Source organism: Acanthaster planci, linkage group LG11, assembly GCF_054643075.1.
Source record: "Acanthaster planci isolate LZ-2023a linkage group LG11, COTS_SCS, whole genome shotgun sequence".
Taxonomy (NCBI): Eukaryota; Metazoa; Echinodermata; class Asteroidea; order Valvatida; family Acanthasteridae; genus Acanthaster; species Acanthaster planci.
In genome coordinates this window covers 3,297,286-3,323,411 of record NC_141787.1, presented here as the reverse complement: position 1 = coordinate 3,323,411, position 26,126 = coordinate 3,297,286, and the positions used below count along the sequence as shown (strand labels likewise).

Here is a 26,126-nt window from a genome sequence, read left to right as displayed (position 1 = left end):
TCTGCATATGTATAGGTAATCTGCGTAGGTTGCAGGCAATAAACACTCCCCCCCCACCTAATGTGGGTTGAGTCTACTACTGTGTACCTACCTGATTATCAATCTCCTTCCCTCCTCCCTACACAGCTTCAGTGTACTTCGCGCATTGTAAAAAAGGACAAACAAGGCCGATGCCTTCGTGGGGGGTGAGTGAGTGAGGGAGCACTCTCAGTGACAGAGAATTTAGTGAATGGAAGTAATGGACTAGGAAATAACGCATATGTATTGGTAATCTGTTAGATATGCAGTAGTAGACTCAACCCACATTAGGTAAAGGGAGAATACATCTACACTCGGAGTAAACAGTGCTCTTTTTTCATGGCATGACGAACAGGATGGGGCTCCAATTCAAACTCTGATAAATGCAGTCACCAACTCTTTCTTCTTCAACATGACTCAAAACTGCAATCATCAACTAGAAGGACTTGGTTGTGAAGAACCACAGAGCTGTTTCAGAATTTTCTCTATTTATATTTATCTTTTTGAAAAAAAAGATCAAAATATCTGTAAGGGAAAATGTGTTTGAAATTCTCGCAGCAATCGCCAGGCGACCACTGGTAAAATCAACAAAAGTGCACAGTAGAAAAACATGTACAAAACCTGTGGGGAAAACTGCAACTTTAATCTCATGTCACATGACCCCTGATGACCTAACATCCATCAAGACAGGACGAGAACACTGTGGAAAAGTCTGGCTGTTGAAAAACGTGTACAAAATCTATGGGGCAAAATTAAATATTCAAAATTCAAAAAGAAATCACGTGATGACATTATCATGATGAAGTTCTTCTTGGACCATCCTTGGATGATTGTCCAAAGGTCTGCCAAGTTTGAAGTCAATCGGATTTAGTAAATTAGTCGACTAGTGGAAGAAAACCTACAAACCCTATGGGGAAAAAATCTGAAAAAGGAAAAGAATAAAGTAGAGGTTTTGTCTGTCCTAAGGACAGAGCAAAGGGCTTTTCAGCATTTTCTTTCTTTTATTAAGAAAAGGGCATTCCTTAATTTGAGAAACTACCACATTTGAATTTCACCCTTTTGGACATTAGGAGAGACAAAGAATTAAAGTTAGCACCCTTTATATAATGTCGCCTTGTCTATAACACTTTCCAAATCTATCTACCAAATTTCAGCCCTATCAGACATGTACTTCACAAGATATAGGTTTGTAAAGAATGTACTTTTAAAGTTCATAGGACAGTCTGAAAACTGTGTGCAATCTGTGTACAAAGTCTATGGGGAAAAATCAATTATTCAAAAATCAATAATAAAAAAACTAATTACGTTATCACTTTGAATTTCTTCTAGGACCGTCCTTGGATGATGGCTCAAAGGTCTGCCAAGTTTGAAGTCGATCAGATTTAGTAAACTGCCAAAGTTGACTGGTGGAAGGAATTGAGTTGAAAAAGAAAAAAAAAAGGAAACGAGAGAGAAGTGTTTGTAAACAAGTACAAACACAGATCTGTTTTGGGACTGTTTTACCAACAAGATAAGTATTAGCAAATGTGATGAAAAAACTGGCATTAAGAAACTATGAGAGAGTAAAAATGACGAAATCAAGAAAACAATTTATCCTGGCACTTGCTGCAAACAGAATGTTGCGGAGGGTATGGTTGATTTTATATGGATTTGTATACATTTAAAGGAATATTTAAGTATTTCAAATTTAATAATACATCACATGATGACGTCATCATGACGTAAATATTTTAGAATTATCTTCGTTGTATAGTCAGTGCTTGCTGTAAATTTGATGATGATCAACGATTACTAAGGTGCGAAAATAGTGCCTTGAAAACGTGTACAAAGTCAAGGGGCTGAAATAAATATTGAAAAAATTAGAGTAAATCACATGATGACGTCATTTATTTAGAATAATTTCTGTATCAAGGTCTTTGTTGGCTATCACTTTGGGAACGATCAAACATTGCAAAGTTACCAAAATTGTGGCTCGAAAATGTGTACAAAGTCAATGGGCTAGAAACACGTATGCAGGAAAACTGCTCCTTTAATTTCATGTCACGTGATTTGTGTCTAAACTGGGAAAAACCTATGAAATATTTAATATTTGCACACTTGGGTATATTTGCGATCAAAAGGAAGGGAAAATTTAGTCTAATTCTTGGTCGAAGTTGAGGACTGCTCACGCATTATGCGGGACAATGTGTGTACAAACCCTATATTGTGCATATTCGGCAAAGTTGCCGAAACAGCTGAAAATTAAAAATTTAACGAAAACAAGAGCTGTTCCAGCTCTTGATGAAACTGCTAAAAAGAAAAAAAAGAAATTTTTTTTTTTTTACCAAAACAAGAGCTGTTTCACCGAAACAGCTAACCACATGTAGCTACTGTCTGCAACCACAGCTATTTTATGTGCTTTCTCCCTCGATTTCCCCTTCTTAGACAACACTGACTCCAGATATCCTCTTCTTGGCATGTTCATTCAGTGTTTCCTTCCTGATAGTTCATATCCAGTTGGGACTCTTTGCGTGTCCTTGAGCTCTTCCAAGGTCCTCCTCCGAGTCCTTTGTAGAGCTTCCACCACCACACATTTTCTTCCAGTAGCTACTTCATTCCCGGATAGTGGTCTGCTGATGATATCCTCTACACATACTCTCTTTTGGTGATAATACCACAGTCTCCCTTTCACCCACATCATAGGCTACCATTCAAAGGCCTGTTCATTCTCTTTTCTTAGACAAGACATCTTCGTCTTTAATGTCATAGAGTACTTTTGTTCTCTCAGTGGCAAGTATTGCTGTCCTGCCCTAACCTTTGTAATGATACCAGACCAGAAATCAAAGCTGAGAGGTAATGAGCCTCTTCTTATATCATTAGTGAGAATTCAGAAGTGAGAACTTCATCTTTGATAGTAGGGTTCCTCGGCCATTAAGGGCCGGCGACCATTTAGACTCGGTTTGAAAAGGGCCCCCACCGGTAAGCTCGCCCTGTTGCAAAAACCCCTTTCATACCGGCCTGGGATGCTGGACTGGTTGTTGATCTCAAACTTCTCCATCCTGGGGTCTATTGTTTGCAAGTACTGGTACATGTAATCTATCCAAGGAGGAACATGCTTGCGGTTTTTAGTCCTTCACCGCTACAATACAATGTTTACATTAATCCGCCTAGACCCCTATTCATCTGTGGCAGCATGGTGGGGGAAGCCTTTCATCAGGGACTTTGAAATGCTGAAGTGCCGACAGGCCTGATACCAGCCTGGAGTAGCCTGAATACCGGGCAGGCATTATACAGGGTGGGCTACTGGGGGGCCCTTTTCAAACCGGGTTTAAATGGTCGCCGGCCCTAACTTTATTTGTTCCAAATGGCTGCTCTTCGCACATGTCAAACCTATCGCGATTCATGATGCTAAGTTGACATAATCCGAAAGCCAGAGGAGTGAACCGTGTTTTGTTGGATATATGTTTCATTGCATATTCTGAATAAAGAGGTCATACTTTTGGAGAGTTTGAATGACACTTTGTCATGGTTCAGCAATTTGAGTAATCGATTATTTATGTTTTTATCAATATTTTGTCAATGCATACTGTATTTCTTCAGTTGAAAACAAACTTATGTCATGTTTTTCTGCATAATTTGAATGACGACACCTTGTCAGGGTTGAGCAATTTGAGTTATTGATTATTACTGTTTTTATCGATAGTTTATCAATACATACTGGTTGCACAATTAAAAACAAATAAAAGACAAAAAGAATTTCAATAAAACCAATGTCCCATATTTACATGTTAAAATAAATAAGGAATAAAAACCTTAAAATGTAGAACTGAGGTTAGCTGCAGTTGGGTGCAGCCTTAGGTGTGCATGGGGAGTGTTTAGTGCATAAACAACTTATGTCAATTATTTTAAAGATGAAAAAAGAAACTGACTAGAACAAGATTCGAACCTGCGACTCTGGATTACCATACCAGTGCTCTACCAGTCCTCTGTTGGTGGTTCCTCCCATTTGTCAATATCCCTTTTCGGGGGGCACTAGCCAGAAGCCATTAAACCTGAAATGCCATGTAGCTAGGGATCACACCCCAATAACATGATACAACCTGGGACGTGGTGCACAAGGATCACTCAAAGAGGATACAGCTTTTATGAACATATATTATGAAACAAATTATATAGGGAAACTGACTAGGTGCTCATAAATTATTATAAAGATGAAAAAAGAAAACTTCAATTCTAACATTTAACCACAAATATGAAGTGAGGTTCCCCTTTGTTGTAATTTTCAGTTCAATAACAAATGGTAATTAGCCTAGATTTCTCAGAACAGACATTGGGACTAATATAGGGGCGTGGCTTGAAAAGGAGATAATTAACGGAATAAGATGTTCACTCACAAATATATCAGATTTAATGTAAGAGAGCAATAATATTGTTGATAAATGAAATGTATTGGAACTAATTTTAGTGCCATAATTTTGTCAATATTTAACCTGAACTTTCTAAAGACCACAACACATCATTGGACTTAGAATAGGTTCTTGAGGTATGGAGTTACTGGGGTAGAGCCAATGATTTTCCGTTTCAAATATGGGTATTTTCTGTTTCGCTAAATCCCGAATTCCGCTTCAGAAATTCAAATATTGTTTCATACCTTCGTGAGCATGAAATAGAAGAGCAGCTTTAATGAAAGGAAAAATTTACCCAACCTCATCGCCCCCCAAAAAGAAACAAAAATAACAGGAGTGTTTGGAAATACTCTGAAATGTTTCCAATTTTTTTATAATTTCTGTAGCAAAAACTTTTTTAAATCCAGACATTAAATACTGCACACCCACCCCTTGATTTTCCACTGGTGTGCGCGCGATAACCAAAAACTCGCTACAGTTAATCAACTGACAATTCATGTGCCACTCCTTATGTATGAAATCAGATTACATGTATGTACATGTACAGTGAAGTCACAGAGTAGGTCTTGCATGTCACAGTCGTTGATAACAGATATGTTAATGTTGCACATCGACCAGCCATTTTATTTGGCAGTAGTGCGACAAAATTCAGAAAGTTATCATTAAATCTGAACCTTAAAATGTATGTTTGTGACTAAAAACTTCCCTCCTTATTGAACACTTCCGAGGGCCCATTCAGCTATGGTACACCAAGCTTACTAGGTTTTGTTTAATTCAAGAAATATGTAATTTGTGTTCTGTTTTGCAGCTGCGGTTTCATCGTTTTGCCATGCGGTACCTGCCTTGTCTCAAGGTGTCCCTGAGGATTCACAAACTAAATCCCACACGTGTGCAATAGTCATATGTTTGAGTAAGAACTTGTTTGTGCCTTGATTTCATTGCTAGTATGGTGCACAAGTGAACGGCCAATGTCTATCGGCAGTGTCTATCGGAAGTTATCTGCATAGTAATATGCTAGACAACTCTACAGTCATCTACCTCATGCTACCTTTAATATGGTTTTGCAATGAGTTCTGTCGAGGTGTGTCTGTAACAGCCTCCTCACCAAGACCACAAGGACCTGTATTATCTCCAGCTCTATACCAGATATATGGGAGTCTTCCTTTCACGGTATCACACACTTCAGTGCGTCCTCGGCTAACCTCCTCCAATCCAGGGTAAGGTGCTACTCTGCATATATAGTGACTGTTTTGGTAGGTTGAGTGCAGTGGGCTCCTCTCCCACAGCAATGTGGGTAGAATCTGCTAACAAATAGCTACCCAAACAGTCACGGCCATCCCGCCCTCCCCACTCTGGCTTGAACCTCGCACTCCAAAAAAGAAGGACGAACACGACAGCTTGGACCTCGCACTCCAAAAAAGAAGGAAGAACATGGTGGCGGTGCCACCATGCATCATGGGCCTAGAGGGCACACTACAATTGATCAAGTTATAGTGAACAGAATCAGACACAAAAGAAATTTGCACATATAGTGACTGTTTGGGTAGGTATTTGTTAACGGACTTTTCTCACACTGCTGTGGGGGAGGATTTGACTCATTGGTACCAGGGGAATTCTGCGGATCTGACCGACGCACCTCTTTTTCGGTCGGAACAGATTTTTTCAGGAACTTCTTCATTTCTGGTCTCCTGGTTTCTACGATTAAGAACTACCATTTGGCAATAGCAGTGATACATTGCTTTTCTGGTGGCTCTTCGATTTCTAACAACTCGGCAATTTACCACCTCCTCCAAGGAATGTTCATCAAATGACCTCCATCCAAGCAACTCATTCCTTTGTGATGCTTGAGTGATGTCCTTCAGCTCCTGGAAGGCCTTCCCTTTGAGCCAGGGAGCCGTGCCCCTTCCATCACTTAAGTATCAAGCTTGCATTCCTACTGGCTGTTGTTACTTTTCGTTGAGGCTATGAAATTAGGGCCCTCCCCATAGCTGATGGCCACATCCAATGGGAGATGCTTGGTGTGCATCTAGTTCCAGAGTTAGGCTTCCTCACTAAAAATCAGACTCCCTCCGTCCAGCCTTCAGACATGTTTGTCCCAGCAATCCAGTCATTGACAATCTCCTCTTCAGATAAACTCTGGTATCTTGTCCACATGATGAAGTGATACCTCAATCGGACGAAGGACATCTGAGGGCCAGTCTCACAGCTGTTCATCACATCTACCCAAACCTATTGCCCGTCTTCTGGATACATGATTGTGAGGTGGGTGGCTTCGGCTATTAAATTTACTGTTACTGGCCTACTAGCCCAGATGACAAATGTAGACAACATATTCGCACCAAAGATGTCCGGGCCGTTTCTTCTTCCTGGGCTTAATTCAAGGGGGTTTCAGTAATAGATATTTGTAAAGCTGCATGTTAGAAATCCCCTCCTACATTCACCTCCTGTTATCTTAGTGATGTTTTGCAGGGGGACCATACTCATGGACTGGCCATGCTCAGGCCATTACCCCTGCCAGTGGATACACTCAAGCAATCGAGGAGTAGAACTTAAAAAAAAATCAAGAGAAAAGAATGCCTTCTGTGCAGAGTTGCACAAAAGCCAACGAAGAAAAAACAAAAATCGAGCAAAGGCATTTCCCTTGTGCTTAAGCAGAAATGCCATTAATACATTCTGCCTGCATGCAAGTATTGTCAGTTGGGTGCTTGGTTGTCTAGCCTACACAACATACAGGCACATGTGCATGCTCACTATGCGCGCACAGTGATTGGGAAAGCCAGTGATCTGCTTACAACAAATTTCAGATAGATTTTGGCAAGGTCCTGTGGACTCATACAAATGAGCATTGACTGCACATACCTGGAAAGGGAATAACTATGAGTCTGTAGACCTTACATTATTTGCCTCAAGCTGCAGGTTCAATATTATGTGCCAGAAATAAGCAGAATAATGTCTGGAGAGAAAAGACTTAAGTAAAATTTTTTAAAGCAAATATAGAGATATATTTAAACTCTATAACTCACATCGGCATCCAGCGCTGGAGAAACCATAATGGTCAAATAGACACTGGTCACACAGTGGCCCACCTACTCCATCCAAGCAGGGACACTGACCAGTAGTGTAATCACACTGGATGGCTGTGGAGCCTGTTGAGTCACAGTTGCATGGTTGGCAACCCCGGCCACTCTCTAAGTCCCAATAACCCTGGTCACACTGATCACACTGACGTCCAACCACAAATGGTAAGCAGTCACACTGGCCAGTTGTCTGGTCACACTCGATGCCAAAAGATCCAGTGTAGTAACAGTCACAAGCTGTAATGGAGAGAAGAGATACATCAACTGTGATCCATAAGAAAAACTTACGCAAAGCACCCTACTCGCTACTACATTTATACATGCAGAGCAATTCATTTAACATGTTGAACCCTAACAGTCCCAAATCCTCAGATTTCAATATGATTTTACATACACCTTGGGGGTTAGGGTTAAACTAACTCTGATCACTATGTATTTTTCAGTCTATTGTTACACAGTGACCTATTTTGTGACCAGTTCTGTATCATTCCTCCCCCCTTTTCAAAAATTTATGGCCATGTGAACTCTATCTAAATATTGAAATATCTGATCACATCCAATGTAAGTGTAAAACATAAATATAAAAATTTTTTAGAAAGTGTACGGTACTTTCAATAAATGTGCATTTTTCTATATTCTAATCAACTTTCCCAGCCAAGTGAATTTTAGGTGAATTTTAAGTCCTCAATTTTAAATTTTTTTTTTTGCGGGTTGGATGGTGGTCCTGCCTTTTTTCCCAGCGGCCAGCAAAAGTTATGCAGTCAGAGGCATACAATAAAATCTTGAGAACTCGAACTCGAAGTCAGTTACGTCGAAAGATCATTTCTTGACAAAAAATAGGTTTTTATAAAAAAAAATACTTCTATAACTGTCCACAACACTAGATCTGATTATCTCGAGGTTTTTGTGATCAGTAAAATAAAAAATCCGGCAAATCGCTACAAAAATGAAAATTCTGCTGAGAGACCTTGGTTAGAGTCATCATATTGGAACTGCTTGTGTTGCATGCACGTACCACCGTGATCGCGCAAACCCTGTATTCAGGCTAGCCTGACTGCTACTGCAGACCCATTTATGGACAATCTGATCGCTGATTCTCCAATAACCACGTGACCACAGAAAGTGTTGTTATCAGAAATCCCAAGTGAAAAAACCATGACATTCAGTGGCATGCCATGCTGAACACGATCAGCCGAAAGACAAAAGATCTGCCACACAAAGGTACATCATTGAAGCAGTTTATTTTTATTTAATAGTAGAAAGAAGTCTTTAGATTACAACAACAAAAAAAATCTTAGTAAAATGATTATTCATCTGCAAAAAATACACCATGAGATTGAATAAAAAGCAGGAAAACAATCACTAAAAAATCTTGCCACTGGACAAGTACAGTTAAGTACACATTTCAAATATGTGTTTCGTGACTCAGGGAATTACGTTAATCACTGAAAATCTGGACAATTTAAGATTTTTATTCATTTTCCGAGGTTCGAGTTTTCAGATGTTAATGGCAACCAATGAAAACATGACTATGTCACCTGCATGTGGTATGCATGGCCCAAACGTGGCTTTTGTGACTGATTTTATCCTTCAAAGTGTGCCATATAAGCCGCCTGGCGTACGAGCCGCGGAGACGTTTTTCAGTATGGCAACCAACGCATAAGCCGCCACTTATACATGCATTCCGAAAATTGCATGCATGCATATACACGCGTATTGGTTCAATTTCTTTATTAAACATGTAAAAACCCTCCAAATTCTGCATAAGGTTCTGGTACTGATTAAATATCAGACTGGAAAAAAGAAGTCACCTATATTTACCCGTCTAACCACAACCAAAATCTCTGACATTTTTAATGTGAAATGCAGATGGACGGGCATTACTACAGCCCAATGGACAGACCAAAAAACAGAAATCAGTATCACATAGGCTTGCAATTGCTTCACCGCTTGACAAAAAGTGCAGTTGCAAGTAACATAATGCTTCGTATTGAAATAAATTGTATCAGTTTACTGGCCTCTTCTTCTCAGGGTATGATGGTGCCATAATACATTTGGCTACCAAATGCATCCTTTTTGTAATTTGTCCTTAGTAACACACACCTCCGATCACTTTAATAAATGCCTAGTATTCAAAAAAGGTTAAAATGTCAGTGTAGCAGACCTTCCAACATTGGTATCAGAATCCTTTTCCCCAAAATTCAGAATTTTTCATGAAAATTCAGAATATTATACGTAACACGAGTTAACGAGAATAATGGCTCGTAAAAGTATTCTGGAAATTTCCATTGCTGTGATACGTTCACATGAGGTACAATTGTACATGTCATTGGAATACAGCCTATTGAATATATGACCATATTAAAAATCGACACTGAATGTATTTCACTTGTTCAATAACAATACATTTGGGTAATGGTGTCAAAATCCATCACGTCAGCTTACAATGAACACAGAAAAATCAGAGCTGCATTGTATAAGAGTTGAGTCCGTGTCCGTAATGATGTACAGTATTGCACGTACTCCCTGATTCCATAAAATTTTGATTTACACAAGAGTTTACATTATGTGAAATGGTCTAAAATAATTTTTCATCTCCTAAATGTGTTGATTCACCGCAAAGTCCAGTGTGAATTAAGCGAAATCCAGCAAAAAAATCACCACATGGTGCTTGCACACTTAACATGATCGTGGTTGATTTCACAGCTGCAGTGCTTAATCTTGGTTCCAAAACATTCTTAGCCGTGGTTCCAAGCAAAACCAGGCACTGCGCGACGCATACAGTGTTAGTTACAATGAAGCTAGTCGATAGAGGGCATTTTTGTCCATGAACATTTTTTGTCCATTATCACGTTCATGATCATGTCCATCTCACGGCTGGTGCGTGCCAAAAGAGGGTGCTGCCCTGGATGTGGTGCACGCAACGTGTATTGCACTGTCTGTTCGCATAAGTGGGATAAGTCGTATTACAGTACATTCACAAGATTACAAATACAGTTTCCGGTAATACGTAGGTATGTCAGAATTGTGATTTGGCAGAAATTTGTGAAAGTGAAAATGTGGAAATTTTCCACCAAAATCTGAAGGGTTTGGAGGTCTGAGTGTAGCAGTATACATGCTAAACATTTGACAACATCTCCATGTCAGAAATTTTGCTATATAATAACATTAAACTGAATCTGAAACTGATAACTTACATTTACACTGGCCCTTGGGAAGTGCTAGGGCATCACCAAAGAAACCAGCCAGGCATCTCTCACAGTTGAAACCACCAGTGTTATAAATACACTTTAAGCATTCACCAGTATCCCTGAACAAGAAACAGCCACATTGGTTTTCTTACAGAAACTGATAAATTCAAGGCAAGATGGTCAATATAAGGCCTAGGCTATAAGATGTGCTACTGCTGAGCGGAACTCAAAAATTTCAGTTTTTAAAAGTTCGGCACAGCAATAGCACAGCATTTAGCACGATTCAGCTCAGTAAACCGAATTTGGTATGGCAAGCCCTTTAGCTTGACAGGGCATGCCATGCTATCATTGTCCCAAATTGAAGTGGCTAAATGCAGCTCTATTTAAGTCTATTTAAGTAATTGCTGCACTATTGCCACACTCATTAGAATTAAGTTCGGCATGGCAGTGGCACGGCATCTAGTCTTGGCCTAAGGAAGGAGAAGCTGAACTTTACCATGTACATGCGAGAAATGCATGAAGTCATTTGAGAAAGGTCAACAATGTTTTCTTTGAAAGTGACTACAATAATCTAAATGAAAGCATTTTCCCTTCTTGGCATTAGGAACTATATCCAATTACTATAAAATAACAATTACTATGCAGCTCAACCTGGATGCTCATTTTAGCATCCGGGGCACACTGTGCGCCATATGTCTCATTTTGATATGCAACTGGGCACAAATCTATGTATATTTGCAATCTGTATATAATCTGATCTCATTATGTATTTCCTTGTATAATTTATTTCATCATGATTTTGTCAAACTGAACGATATCACAATGACTAGCTGACGATCCGTTGATAAAAACATGCACTGAGACTCATTCATGGAATGCTGTATAAACATGTACAGTAGTATACACTACATAGAGGGATTGCCTTTCAGACATTTCAACTGGCAGACAGCAACTGATAATCGTCATTGAAAAGGCGCCATATATATTATTCATTGCACTATTTGCTTTATTTGAAAGATGTGGAAGGAATTCTTTTTCTTTTTTTGGCAACAGAATGCATGTCAGGTTTGGCACGTGTGACAAAGGATTTAATTCCTGAAAATGCTGAAAAGCCCGAGTTCAGATAGTTGGGCATGGCAACAATGATAAACACATTATCCAAGAGCCTGCACAGGTTACAATCCTACTGCTCTGCAGCTTCTTCACCTGTCACAATTTCCAACTGCATTCTCATCAATGTTGCCATTACACTGACAAGGAGTACAGGCCCTCGGTTGCCCGTTAAGACCAAGAGGATCCCCAAAGAAACCATCAGCACAGAATTCACAGCGGTTACCTGCAAAATCAACAAAGCAAATTAAGTACATGTACCTGTAAAAATCTGCCAAAAACCCGTACACAAGGGCCCGCTTAAGGGCCCTGGAAGCTCTGGGCTTTTAGATGCTCTCTTGTGCAATCTCAGCCTATTTTGTAGCATTTTTGCACAAGATTTATGATGTTAGTGGGCATAAATATCGTAAACAAATTGCTAATATCAGAAATAATTTTGGTTGAATCGAGAGTAGTGAATGAGTCACAGGGTAACGTTTAATTTTGAGAATAATGTAGCATGCAAATACTGTGCATCAAAAGACAAATTTCCCAACTTTTCTTAAAGTTAATATTTGAAAGTAGGCAGTATTTCAAAATTTATGTTACATGTAGGTTTTTTGAAGCTTCATGACCTAGCATTACCATTATGGAAGACATGACGTTCATGGCCTCTGAGTTATATGACAGGAATTTTCCAGGATTTTCCAGGTCAAAAATTTGATTTTTCCAGGACTTAATTCAGTTTGGACACGCAAAACAATATATCATAATCAATACAATACAAGATTGTGAAGTTATAACAGCATACAGAAATCGAGCAGCACAGTGAAGAAGACGTGACAAGTTTTCTAACAGTGACAACCGCAAACCCTGTACCACAAGGTAGGCCTAGCCTACACACAGCTGATCTTAAAAATTAACTTCTCCATGTCCATTCAACATTATGGTACACAGTTTTACTTTTAGCTTTATTAGTTTATAATGACTCGAAATAATTAATTACGTATTAAATATAGTAAATAAATTTAATAGAAAATGATTTCATAATTATATCTAAAACTGACAGTTCACCGTGGAGCTACAAAAACGAAGGTAAAATTTAACTACAAGAAAGTTTAGTAATGATATCCTTGGTGCTCCACGCATACAAAATAGAAAAAATCACATTATGGGCACCATCCAAAATTGATTTCGCTCATAGCGCTGCATGCAGCGAGGGTACTTTGGATTGTGTAGACGGTGCATGGTGATTGAATAATGTACAACTGTATTACACCACGCAATAGCAGAAATGTAAATTTTCAGTCAGTTTATTAGATCATTTTTTATTAACAATGTTAATTGCTGAGGTCAGTGGAACACTAGTAACAATGTACATGATTTTCTCTGTGTTTCAATGAGCACAGAACCGGGAAGGCTACACTATTTTTAAGGCCCCTTGTGTTTACCTCCGCTCCAGCTGATTTTAACAATTAGGCTCATCTCTGCTACAGCCATTTTAAAGAAATTTTTAAAACTTGTAATTTTGAGACTGAAATTCATAATTTGGAATCTACATTTAAATTTTGTAATAATTCCACCAAAATAGGAATGGTTGGCTGGTATGTGTACATATTAGCAACCCCCTTACAAACTTTACGGACAGTCCCTCATTTGTACACACCATATCATTGGTTAAAATGATACAGTGTATGCATCAATTTTCAACTGAATTTGCATAAACCTCTATTATCCACACATGAAAGGAATGTACTTGAGTGTAAAAACATAGTGGAATGGTAATCAATTCTTTAACAGTGCACTGCAATTTGTTGTATAGTTTTTTGATTGAAGGACAATTTTCTTATCTAACTCCATGGAGTAGGAAGTGAGACAAGAAATTACTTCTTGACGTAAGAATTTCTTTCTTATAAAGAAAAACCTTTTTAGCGGAGGAATGTTAGGTATTATTTATTGCTGAGGGTGATGATCAGCACAATCAACTTACCCACATATCCCATAGGACAGTTTGTGCACATGACCTCCCCAGTGCTAGGCATCTGCATGCACTCACTGCCACCGGGGCATGGACATGGTTGGCAGTCATCATCACCACCTTGGGTAGCATCTCCATAGAAACCGGGCGCACAACGTTCACACTGATCACCAATCGTGTTATCCTGACAGATACAGATGCCTGGATAGGTAAAAAAGAACTTGATATCAGATACACTAAAAACACTATGGGCCTTCTTTCTCAGCACCAATAGAATAGTTAATTTGTACGGAGATGGGAAGTACTTTTATCAGTGCTACACTTCGTGCTGGAGCATTTTTCAATGTTGATGATGCTGGGCTGGCATGACTGTCATTTTTTCCGTTTTCAAAATCCTTCAAAAGTCATCATTTCATTTAACGGTCTTTTATAGCCGCAAGAAGTAATCTTCAGGTACTAATCTAAGTTGATAGGTGACCTTCATTGACGCCAGAGTATTTCAGCCAGGCCTGCAGCCTTGTAAGCAGAGCCCAGATTGTGCAGTGTTATATAACTGTCTTTTGTTCACGAACCTGGCTCAGTGCACTGCTGACCTCTTTTCAATAGGGGCCAGATTAGCGTGCAACGGTGCTGTGTGGCTCATCGCTGCGGTGGTGGAGCGCTTTTGACCCCGGTGGTAATCCGCTCGCTCTCAATGCCCCAAACCCTGGTATAGGGTTTCAAAACAAGGCTGGATTATCACCACTTTTGAGAGTGAAAAATGCCAGTAATGCCCCGCAGCCTGGTTTTTTGTTTAGAGTACGGTCTTTTGTAACAGGGCCCTGTTTCCTTTGTCCGAGTTCGGAGACCCCTGCCACCCATATAAACCATATGTCTCCGATCCCGGAGTCCCAGACAAGAAGTGGTTCAGATATACATTTCCTCATTTTGCTCATTGCAAAAGTTTTGCTCATTGTTCAGGACCATCAACGTAACATCTGCGAGCTTAATTTCTTCTGTTGCTGTAATATAATCCAGGAGAATCTTGCATCCAGGGTTTTAAACATAAAACCCATGAAATAGAAGCCAATGCCCAGCTGAAAATTGTCCTAGAAATCATTAGGACAGAAAGGTTTTTGGTCAGATTAAAAAGCTTCAATATGGTTGAAGCTGTGTATTTATTCTGTCGTGACAATTCACAAACCAACCCAGGGATACAGTTGATATTCAAATAATGTATGATTCAATATTCTTTAACAGCGTCAATACAAATGCGGTTTATGATTTAGTAAGAATTGATAATTGCTTCAGTTGAATTAACATGCTGCTACTGCATACAACTCACTGAATATTCATTTCAAAACCTTTTAGTTTGATTATGTGTCTTTGGTAAAATCCTTTACAGTTAATGTAGTGGAAAAGGAGCCATATAAAAATATTTTAAATGGATCACGTTGTAGCCTTTGCACACCATGTTGCCAGCATGCCTTGCAGCACAGTGCTGTAAGTAGTAGGTGCCAAGGTTCAGTTTGGGTTCAATTAAGACACGTTTCAGAAATTTTTTGCCGACCTTCGGTTCGGTTCGGGTATGTACACACATGTACGTACATGTACAACGCACGAGACATTGAAGAGCTAGCTATGAACATGCCGTATGTAGTACTTCTGTGTACAAAATAAGTTAAAGGGGATGGGCCATGTTGGGTTAAATTGATGTAATATGATAGTTTTCAACTGTCTTATAAACAATAAGTTGGATTATCCCCTCTATTTTATGTCATTAAATCAGCAAAACCTTCCATTTTCGGTGTGCTTTTTTCAGTCTCCCTCTGGGCTCTTTGCAAAAATTCATTGATACCCGTCAATGAGGGCAGCAGACAAATCTTGGCAAAAATGTGACGTCATAGGATGGACTCGACTTTCCAGACCAGAATACATAGTTCCGGCAAGGAAGTTGATCGGTCCAAGCAAGCGACTCGCAGGGTATGGTGAAAAAAATTGTCAGAATGAAACACCAACTTTGACAAAGTAGGCTGGCCTTTAAGCATGGACAAAAAACTACACCCCCAAATGACTGAAACACACAACAAAACAACCAAACTGGCAAAACAGATAAAGCAGGAGATCATCCAGTGTTTTCACCCTTCATTACCCATTTTATACTGGCAGATGGGCTATGTTGGACCACATTGCGAAGCCTTGCACCCAAATATCATCTTGTAAACAGCTGCTTATTTTGTCCCAAATTTATCTCACTTTGAAGTGTATTAGCCACATCCTTTTAGTATTGCAGTACAGTTACGTTCAGTATCGTGATTACTGATGCACTGGTAAATTATTATGCCCCCATAACACATTCACAATAAATTTACAATGCATACTTCTCAATTCTGTTTCTTTACCTATTATGTTGCAGAAATCTTAAGGATTATAAGTTTGTGTATGAAGTCATGTAATACTTACCTGAGCTTTCTTCACAGAAGTCAGCATGGCCATTGCACTCACAGGGGATACACTGAGCATATGGTCCACCCCCAGGGGGATCCCGGCGGAACTTGCCATCACAAGATTCACAGAACTGGCCAATGTATCCCACAGGGCATTGACACAGTTCAACAAAGTCTACCCGCTCAGCTCCTGGGCCTACAGCCCTCCGCACAGTTGGGAAATCAAAGTTGTCAATGATACCTTGTGCTGTAAATGGAATAAAAGCAAGTGAATTTCTGTGCTTAGCATGCATGTATGTCAAAAATAATCACTGAAAACATTTATCAGAGCTGATAATTGGAATTCATTGACTATTTAACAACTTTGCTGTCTGGTATATTACTCATTATAAATATACATGTATGTTATTAAATGACACACAAATCCGGATGGAATTTGCAGAATCAACACTTTGAAACAGAAATGACTGCTTGAAACAGAACTTGCAAAATTCACCACTAAGAATGGCTTCAAAAGGAAAGAAAACTTTCTGCAAAGAACCATGAATAAATGCCAACCAAGCTCTTTTAAAATGCTTGCTTTTAATGAACAAATTATGGTGGCAATATGCTAAATTGCACCACTCCACCACATGATTGGGTCGTCCGCGCCGCGCCGCGCCACTACTGATACTTGCAGCATTGTCGCATCCAGGAGCCTCAGGGCTCAAGTGTGCAACGCTAGCGGTGGCTGGCAGAGCGCAGTACGGTACACGCGTTGGGCATTCACACGTGCACCGTACTAGCATTGAAGTCAAGGCGCAAACAAGTTCATTCTCACACATACGCTCATTGCACATGTGGGGAATTCAGTCTGTGAATCCACAGAGATGCCTTGAGAAAAGGCTAGTACTGCATGGCGAAACGATGAAACCGCTGCACCAAAACGGAAGACTAATTGCATATTTCTTAAATTAAATGAAACCTAGTAAGCTTGGTGTACCATAACTGAATGGGCACTCGGAAGTGTTCGATGAAAAGATAAGTTTTCAGTCAGAAAAATGCATTTTAAGGCTCAGATTTAATGTTAACTTTCTGAATTTTGTCACAGCACTGCCAAATAAATGGCAGGTCGATGTCTCACATACACATATTGTGATCAACGACTGTTGCATGCAAGACCTACTCTATGACTTGCCTGTACATGTATTTAAATGTAATTTGATTTTATACAGGAGGAGTGACACATGAATTGTCCGTTGATTAATCGTAGCGAGTTTCTGATGATCTCGCTGATGGGAAATCAAGGGGTGGGGGATGCCGTATTTCTTGTGTGGATTTTTTTTATTATCACTACAGAAAATTATTTTTCAAAAATTGGAAACATTACAGAGTATGTCCAAACAATATTTGTTTCTTTTCTTTCTTTTTTTTTAGGTGGGGGGTATGCTTGGGCAAATGTTTTTCAAACATAGTTTAAAACTTGCTCTCCTTCTTCATGCTCACTAAGGTATGAAACGGAATTTTGAAATGAAAGTATATGGAACATCCCATGAGCAATTTTTCCTGTACTACTAATGCATCATTACATCGAAATGAATTTGAACACATTGTGCCCTATATTCCATCATTCCATGATACAACATTGTAGTTTAGTCTTTGTATCATTTTTTTATTTCATGTGATTTTAAGTTTTGTTTAAAATTTCCACCAGATTTAAAATTTTCAAAAGAAATTTTAAAAGTAACTGCCATAATTCAATTCACAAAACATCACACGTACATGTACACACGCATATGTACAGGATGTTCTTCCTATGTTGACCTTGTCCTGTCTGAACTACCAACAGCCCACTGTACATAAACTGACTAATCTGGGTTTCCAGACTACATCATACTTATTACTTTGAAATTACCACTTTACAACAAATTGAAAAAAGTTTGAGGAGTTGAAAGTAAAAATGAGCCACCAATAAATCTCAACAGGTCCATGAAATGTAATTGTTATGAAGTCCTAGTAAATCCACCTTTGCATCCCATTCAATGCAATTTTCAAATTTTATTTAGCAATTTAGCAAAAGACCGATTGCCCTCTAAATCAGGTGACCTATAGTGGGTATCTCTCTCATAGCAGTGTGTGTTGTGTTTTAACTGCTGTTCACCCAAAACAAAGCTGATTTTCAGTATGGAACCAAGCACATCAATAATCTGAGGATGGTACCTTCCGTCAGCTATATTTTTGGAAAGAATGATACTTATGACACACTTTGCAGTATAAGGACATTGTGTATGTTGATATTTAATACCCACTATATGTCATGTGACCTAGCAGGCACAATCACTCTATTTTAAAGGGTATCAGGTGAAGCAGCAGGTACCGCGAACTATTTTCAAGATGTATTTTTGCATTGGGGATTGTTAATTTATATAACAGGTTTTGCCCTTACCCAATGATTATATTAAGAAACACTGTTTGCTCAGTGCTTGTCCGAGAGCTTGCGAAGAAAGTCACAAGCTTACTCATCCCACCCGAGTAAGCTGGCCAGCCGACCCCGGCAAGCTCGTCTGCACTGGTAAGCTGGAGGTTGTGGGTTCCAGAACTGCCCGAGTGAGCTTGTGACCTTTTCGCAAGCTCTCAGACAACCACTGAGCATACAGTGTTTATTAATATATACGTTAGATAAGGGCAAAACGTGTTATATAAATTTTACATCTGCAGCACCCAAGGGTTTTAAAAAACCAAAACCTAAAAGAGCCAGGGTATTTTGGCCCCGCTCACAGCCGGTTGGGGGCAGATTCCAATCCCCAGGAACTAGGTGTTTCATACACAATTTTTTTTTTAACTTGGTTTACATGAAAAGACACTCATTATCAGTGTAACAGTAAAGTTTGATCTCAATTGGATAAGTGGTTTGTTGTTACGGTCACTTGAAGCTCAAGGTTATATGTGTGCCAGCCTGTGTGCATTGAGCACCACAATGGAAAAAGTATACACTTTTGGCTGACCTGTCTCACAAAAACTGGCGCTGTGCTGCAATGGTATGCTCGATTTTCACAAAAGTGGTGCCAAAATGACTTCAAGGAGTTACTCTAAAAACTCATAAAGGCTCAGCTCTTCAAAAAAAAAGCTACTGTGATAATATCAGAAAACATGTAGAGGGGGGCATTGAATTATACCCCCCCCTTCTAGGGTTAGGGAATGAACTTGACAAGGAAACACACACAGTATGTACATCAGTGTTGTAGTCAAGACCAGGCAGTCCAAGACCAAGATCGAGACCAACCTTTGAGACCAAGACCAACACCAGGCCAGAAAAAATAATTTGAGAACAAAACCAAGAACGACAGTCAGAGGCCAAAACTGACCAAGACAAGGGGTCCAAAGACTAAGACAAGCGTACTCGAGACCAAGACCATGTTCCAACTGGTCTGGTCTCAAGACAAAAAGACCAGTCTTGACAACCACAACACTGATGTACATGTGGGTTTATGGATGCAAAATTTACGGTTGCACATAAATTCAGAGCATGTCAATCTGTTACCGATGGTGTCAGTTTGTTATCAGGCATATATTTGACAGCCTCCTTTTCTTCAGCAGTGATTTAGGAAAACAAGCCGGGCCAAGTCCCAAGAACATGCTCTTTTATTGATTGCTGTATGAGCAATATATCTACTTCATTTATTTTTGTATTCATGTTTATTTTATATTCTGAGAATACTTTTGCTGAAATGTACACACACTGCGATTGTACACTGTCCACCGAATGTCTGGTTTCACTGTGGTTGCCTCGTTCGGTCATGCATGACACAACAATCTTCAACATAATATTTATGGGGCTACCTCATTAACTTTCTTAGCACGAGTGCATTTTCGCTGCCGTTGCCTTAATCCTTTGCAACAGGGCCACACCGTGGTGAGCGCTTGCAGTCAAACCGCGACAACATTTTGGACAAGCTCCGTTTCTTGCTGGCCTTATGTTCTTAAGTTGGAAATGCTGACATGTATTAGCAAAGCAAGAAAGCTTAATTTATTTTTTTTCTTTAAAATTCACAATACAAATTAAAATGTATTTTTACTCTACATACAATATAATCATTGCATTTTGAAAGATAAGTTTACGGAAGAAGGTGCCCATTGAACACTACATTTTTTGGTATTTGTGAAGAGCCCTAACCATTCAAAATTGCACAAAATTGTTCATTTTTGTTTGCTGTTGATCAAATTTTTTGTCTTTGTTTCTTGTTGACTAATTCCATTTTTATGTCAGGCATTTTGACTGTACATGTGTATTTTCAGTGTACGAATTATCATGCTTCTGTATTATTTGTTCTTACCTTCCTCAGCATAAGTTGCCCTGATCATGACAGCTGTCAGGTTAGACAGCAGACGCTGTAGATCAAATGCTGAGGGCCTCTGTACCCAACCTAACTCATCTTCCTCTCGCAATCTGTGGGGTGGTAGAGGAACTTGTCACATTAGGTAAAATGGTTTAAGAATTATTCATTAACCCTAACCCACTAGGGCCTTTTTACTAGGGCACATCCTCAATCCTCAAAAATCCTATAATTACCCAACTTCAAAAACTGCATTCAGCCTCAAGCCTCCAAAATCCTCCAGCTTTTAAACGGTTGATAAAGCATCAGCAGTGTGCTGTATCCTAAAAACTTTTCTGGTTTCTCTTGAAATGTAAACTTTCATGAAATCAGGTCCCTTCTCCCTTGTTCTATTGATTGACCATTCACAATCCACACTCATGCTGAAACCTATGCGCACACTGCACTGGCTTATCATGTTCTGTGCCACCTCTTGCAGCATGCTCCACGCATACATCAATCCCCATGTAAGAGGACAACTACTACTCCTGGGAGGCACATGGCTGGAGGAGTGTTTGAAAAAAATAAACTTCTTGAACAAAATCATTGAAAATTTATAATTTTATCAACTTCTGTTTGCTTTCTGACTCAAGGTATTTATTTATAAATGGGAATAAACATTGTTTTGTGAATCTCAAACAAATATGTGTTTGGCTGGTTGTTGCTTAAGGCCAGCAAAGCACCTATATATTCACATATGAAACCAGTGACAATTCACAGGGACTTAAGAAAAATTTTCAGCGTTGAATTTTTTGCTTAGGAATTCACATACAAGCATTTTGATTGATAAGGCTTGAAGATTTCAGAAGCCTACACAATTCACGTTATGAGTTGAAGTGTACATTAAAAGCTACAAGTATACTTGCGAACAAATACGAAGCAATTTGGGAATGTCATTTAGTATGGAACAACATGTCATTACAGAACATAGTAATGCAAAATTACAAAATTTTTTTCATGTGCTCCTGAAATGTAGGAAAAATGCAACAGTTATAAAACTTGGAAAAAATTCCTTATGTATGTAACCATTCTGTTGTGGAAAGCTACCCCTTTGGGAAGAAACATAATGCAAAGCTGAAGTGCTCTGGGCAAACTGTGACAAGTTGTATCTTGTCAAGTAAATCTAGGATGGTCATTTGTAATGAGTCTTTCGGTATGTTAATGGTGCATGCTCAAAAGAAGAGTGTTGTAGGTCATTCAAAAACATCAGTGTGCATGTACAAGGTCAGCCACAAACCAACTCACAAGCACTGAACTTGTTCAAACAGGTGCAAGGTCAGATGTTCTGCTCTCAAATGACCATGTCTATTTGCATTAATGAACTGGCTGATTTTTGCACATGTTACGAACAGAAACAGGGCAGTTGCTTGTCTGAAATATTGCATTTCAGACACTCAAACAAATCCTCTCTGACAAAAATAGCCACTACCCACTTGAAAGTGTACTTCTGAGGCAAGACACTGGGGGCGGGGTTCTCCTGGGCCACGATGGGTGCTGAGATGGTCAATCCACTACCCATTAAAATAACATCCTCCACAGTCAAGCTTGGCTCTGCCCCCACATGACGAAATGTGAAGGTCATGTCCTGGCCATACGCCAAGCGTTTATCACCCAGGTATTTAGCTGATTGGAAACAAAAGAAAGGTTAAATGAATCCAATGGCTTAAAGTAAGTGATTAACAGTGTTTTTTTATGGCCTACAATGTATCAGGGCAGGAGGTGTTGACATCAAGGCACTAGTGCTTATGTTGCTTCAAAGGCAATCACGGTTTTTAAAGGAAGGAGTAATACAAAAGATGACACTCTTTTCACTCATTTAAAAAAATTTCATGAACTAAGACCAAAATAAACAAACTGTAAGTTATTCAAGGATCAGATGGAATTTCAGGCTATTCACAGTGAAGGACAGCAACAGGTGGAAAGGCTGAGGTGGAAAGAGAGATATGTGTAAGGTCACAATACTGGCCAACTTTCATGATGCAAAAAATGAACTTTAATTTATCAGATGATGTAACCATTTTCAAGCTATGTTTGCTTGAGATTATAGTTGTACATGTATTTGAGAGATAAATAAAGATAAATAATTCAGTGTAAATGCGAGTCTATAATTTTTATTCACGTTGAAGAGCAAATTTTAGTTCAAAATGGCGCCCAAAAATGGGACATTGCTTGAACAAAATTTAATGAACTCAACTACTTTACTTATAGCTCACGTATTTTATCACAATGGTCATATTTTTTGAGTTAAGCAATGAAGTAATATTTTGGCCCTTTACAAAAAAAAAAAATAAATAAATCCACGCTCCAAAATGGCAGCTGAACCTGCGTTAACGTTCGTTTCACATCGTGTCCACCACACCATACCATGACGAAAAGGGCCAGAATCATCATTTACAAGCCTCACCCTTACCTGTAAAAGCCATTTTTATTCGAAATGAGCTTAATAAACATCGTGTAAAATGTGTGCTAGACCATAATTACCCTCGAGGATGAGAAAACATCAGCATATCGATCGCGATAATTTTCGTGTCCATTTTGTAACTAACGTAAAATGTCCACATGTTTTAACTGGTGATCAACGCAGTCTGACTAGCGGTCGTACACGTGCAATGGTACCCTGCATGGATGACCTAAAGGTCAATTGTTTTAGGCTCGATTACGTCTTTTCCGAGATAAAGCTATTTTAAGCACCGTGTCCACCGCGCGCCGCTTTCGCGTCTCTGTGTAACGAACGGAGAAAGTTGCTGCGCGCGACAGCTTTCCCTCCAACAATCAGGAAAAGAGCAGCCAATATCCGGAAAAAGAGCAGCCAAAAGGTTTGTATCAACTTAAATAGATTTTATTTTCTGTATTTTTTTGTGAAAAGAGGTCAGATGGCATTGTAAAAGGGAAGATTTTAATGGATAGTCAGTGGGTGATTTTTGGGCTTTGTCGCGGACCGCTTGGATGGTTTCGTGTGAATCGTGTCCATGTTTAACGAACGGAAGAAAAAAATAGTAAACATCTGAAGTCCCGCTTGAAATTGCAAAACGACAAATAATTTACACTTTTTAAGCTAAAGTCCATCACAAAAATGAACAAACTTAATGAATAGCCTTGCCAAGTTCAAGAAATCATCAGTGTTTCACGTTCGTTACACACCGGCACTTTCGACTTCGCCCCATTCGTATTAAAAGTCGCCCCATTTGTCATCCAATAGTATGGGGGCGAGTTCGCAGTGAATTAAAAGTAAATGGAGCGAAGTTGATGTAACACGTAGGCAAGTGATGTTTACACAGACAGGGGAACTTGCCTTTGTGGAACCCCTGGGGTCTTGTTAGAGTTTTTTTTTATGTTTCTACAAATCAAGCCACTGCCGGTTATGTTAAAAAATTGTTCTATTTGAATTTTATTTTTCTTCTATCTTATTTCAGAAGCCAGAGAGGAGAAAAAGATTCAATGGTTGGATCAGATTATATGTCTGTAGATTCACATGTCCTTGTGAAAGAAGCTTTAGTAGTAATTAAATCAAAGATTATTCGATTTCAACCATTCCTGTTGCCATTTCTGTAATTTCAGGACCCCACAAGAGCCTGCCGATCGCCAGCTCACTCCAGGGGATATAGTTGTAGACGCATTTGAAATTCATTTAATGAGATGTGCCATGTTCTTCAGATGGGATCGTCAGTGTATAGCCTCCATAATGAAATACAGTTTTTAAGAAACAAGATTAGAGTGAAAAATAAAATAGTCATTGACTCAATTTACTTGTTCCTCAGAATTGTTTAATGTTGCAAATGGTGCACATTTAAATATACATACATGTACTTAAGTTCACAATGTCAAAGATTTCAACTTCTGTGAAGCTCATGTGCAACCTTCTTGCATGCATATACATGTAGGGCATTTAAAAATAGGCTGAAGTGGCTTATCAGATATGTAGATCACAGAGATGCTCCCAAGAAATGAAAAAGCATGTGCATGTATTAACACCTGCACATAGTAACATAGGCAATTTTCTGAAGGTGAGGCAACTACCTTGAGGGCTCCAGTAAAGCAAGTCATAATAAACTTGTCACATGAAATGTTAGCTTTGATTCGAAATTTTTGGTGTCCGTGTCATTTTTGTAACTAACGTTAAACTACAGGACAAAGATCTTTGAAATTGAGGGTATCTGTTCTTTGGTTGTCAATGATAATGTCCTCTTTGAAGTACTTGCAAGCTTCGCAACCAGCTGTTTTCCTCAAGTCATCAAACTGCAAATCATTTAAAATTGTTGTGTGTGAAAAAGTACACTTGTTAACGTTAGTTACGGTGTCCACCTTATTAAGATATCGTAAAATTAGTAACAATTAACATTTTTTTTAAAGATGACTTTCAGAAAGGAGGAAAAGCTTAACCACAACAATACAACTCCACATTGTTTTTCTTTGACTTTTATTATTGCATGGTTGACTGCAAAGTGGACACCGTAACCAACGTTAACTTATGAGGCCCCTCTCTACAGAAAGCACTGCACGGAAGAAAATTTCTTGGGCCGATTATCTTCCCATTGCTATTTTCTGATAGAGGGTGGTCCATTGTCATAATTTAAAAGTAAATTAAACACTTTTCACTAGATTGAATTTTTACCTATGTGTCCCATTTTTGTTGGCCAGTATTGTGTCCTTACACATATATTCCTTCGCTTGGTGCTACCGCAAGCCTTTCCACCTGTTGTTATTCAAGGATACTGTTTTAAAAGCATGACAGCTGGCGTAATTTTTTTTCCAGAAGAGTTAGGGGCAATTATCATATACGGGCGTAGTTAACAGCAAGCTCAAACAATTTAGTGCACACTTAAAAACTTAAGTGCGAAGGTATATGCCAAGCTTTACTTTCCTATTATAAAAACAACCTCCAACCAATTCCCCTCTAAGAAAAAACAATTACTACATATAGACTCAAACTCTCGGCTTGTTGGTTCTGAATATAATGCTCTTCTAACAGAGCTACCATGCAAGTTGGCCAGAAAAACAATTTTGTTGTGTCTTAAAAGTTTGTGTACCCCATATATGATAAATGTCTCCAACCTTCCTACAAAAAACTTATGCGCAATGGTTACGATACACCCATTTTATTAAAATTACCCTTAACCTTCCAAGGATAAAAATTACGCTGACAGCTGCAGATGAAGGTTAAGTCAAGTCAGGAGACTGAAGTAGAATACAATAGGAGTGCATTATGTATCTACGTCGTCAAGGTACTCCAGCAAAGCAGTTAATTTGCATCCCAACAAGTCTAAAATTGGTAATCCCCATGAAAGATATGATCGGCAAAACTGTGGTCTGAAAGTGATCTAGTTGGGTTATTTTGACAAATGTTTCAGGTAGAGCATGCAGTATGACTGATAAAACTGGTACTGTATATCTTATATTTGGCATGGGGGCGATGGTAAACTGGTACTGTATATCTTATATTTGGCATGGGGGCGATGGTAAACTGGTACTGTATATCTTATATTTGGCATGGGGGTGATGGTAAGAGTATGGATGCAATCTGTGATGTGTTGTCTCCAACGCTGTATCATGGTTAATGTGAACATGTCCGTGGTTGACTTTGTAGAACATTATTAATCTGGACGTTACTCT

General features: G+C 39.0%; 1 protein-coding gene and 1 long non-coding RNA gene across 3 annotated transcripts in view; one reads left to right on the top strand and one right to left on the bottom strand.

Annotated features, from left to right (window-relative positions):
- lamc1 (laminin subunit gamma 1) overlaps positions 1–26,126 on the bottom strand; it is a 208,890-nt gene that overhangs the window by 65,936 nt on the left and 116,828 nt on the right. For both annotated transcript variants that reach the window (XM_022250063.2, XM_087143196.1), the window contains 7 exons: positions 21,950–22,139; positions 20,478–20,590; positions 16,181–16,411; positions 13,751–13,939; positions 11,878–12,007; positions 10,678–10,790; positions 7,427–7,717 (listed from right to left, as the gene is read on the bottom strand). In XM_022250063.2, the coding sequence (XP_022105755.2) occupies positions 7,427–7,717; positions 10,678–10,790; positions 11,878–12,007; positions 13,751–13,939; positions 16,181–16,411; positions 20,478–20,590; positions 21,950–22,139 (1,257 nt within the window). The remainder of the gene's footprint in view (positions 1–7,426; positions 7,718–10,677; positions 10,791–11,877; positions 12,008–13,750; positions 13,940–16,180; positions 16,412–20,477; positions 20,591–21,949; positions 22,140–26,126) is intronic.
- Positions 22,468–24,599, top strand: LOC147797255 (uncharacterized). The gene is made up of 2 exons (XR_015427169.1): positions 22,468–23,332; positions 23,930–24,599. It is a non-coding gene; the product is annotated as an uncharacterized LOC147797255 (long non-coding RNA).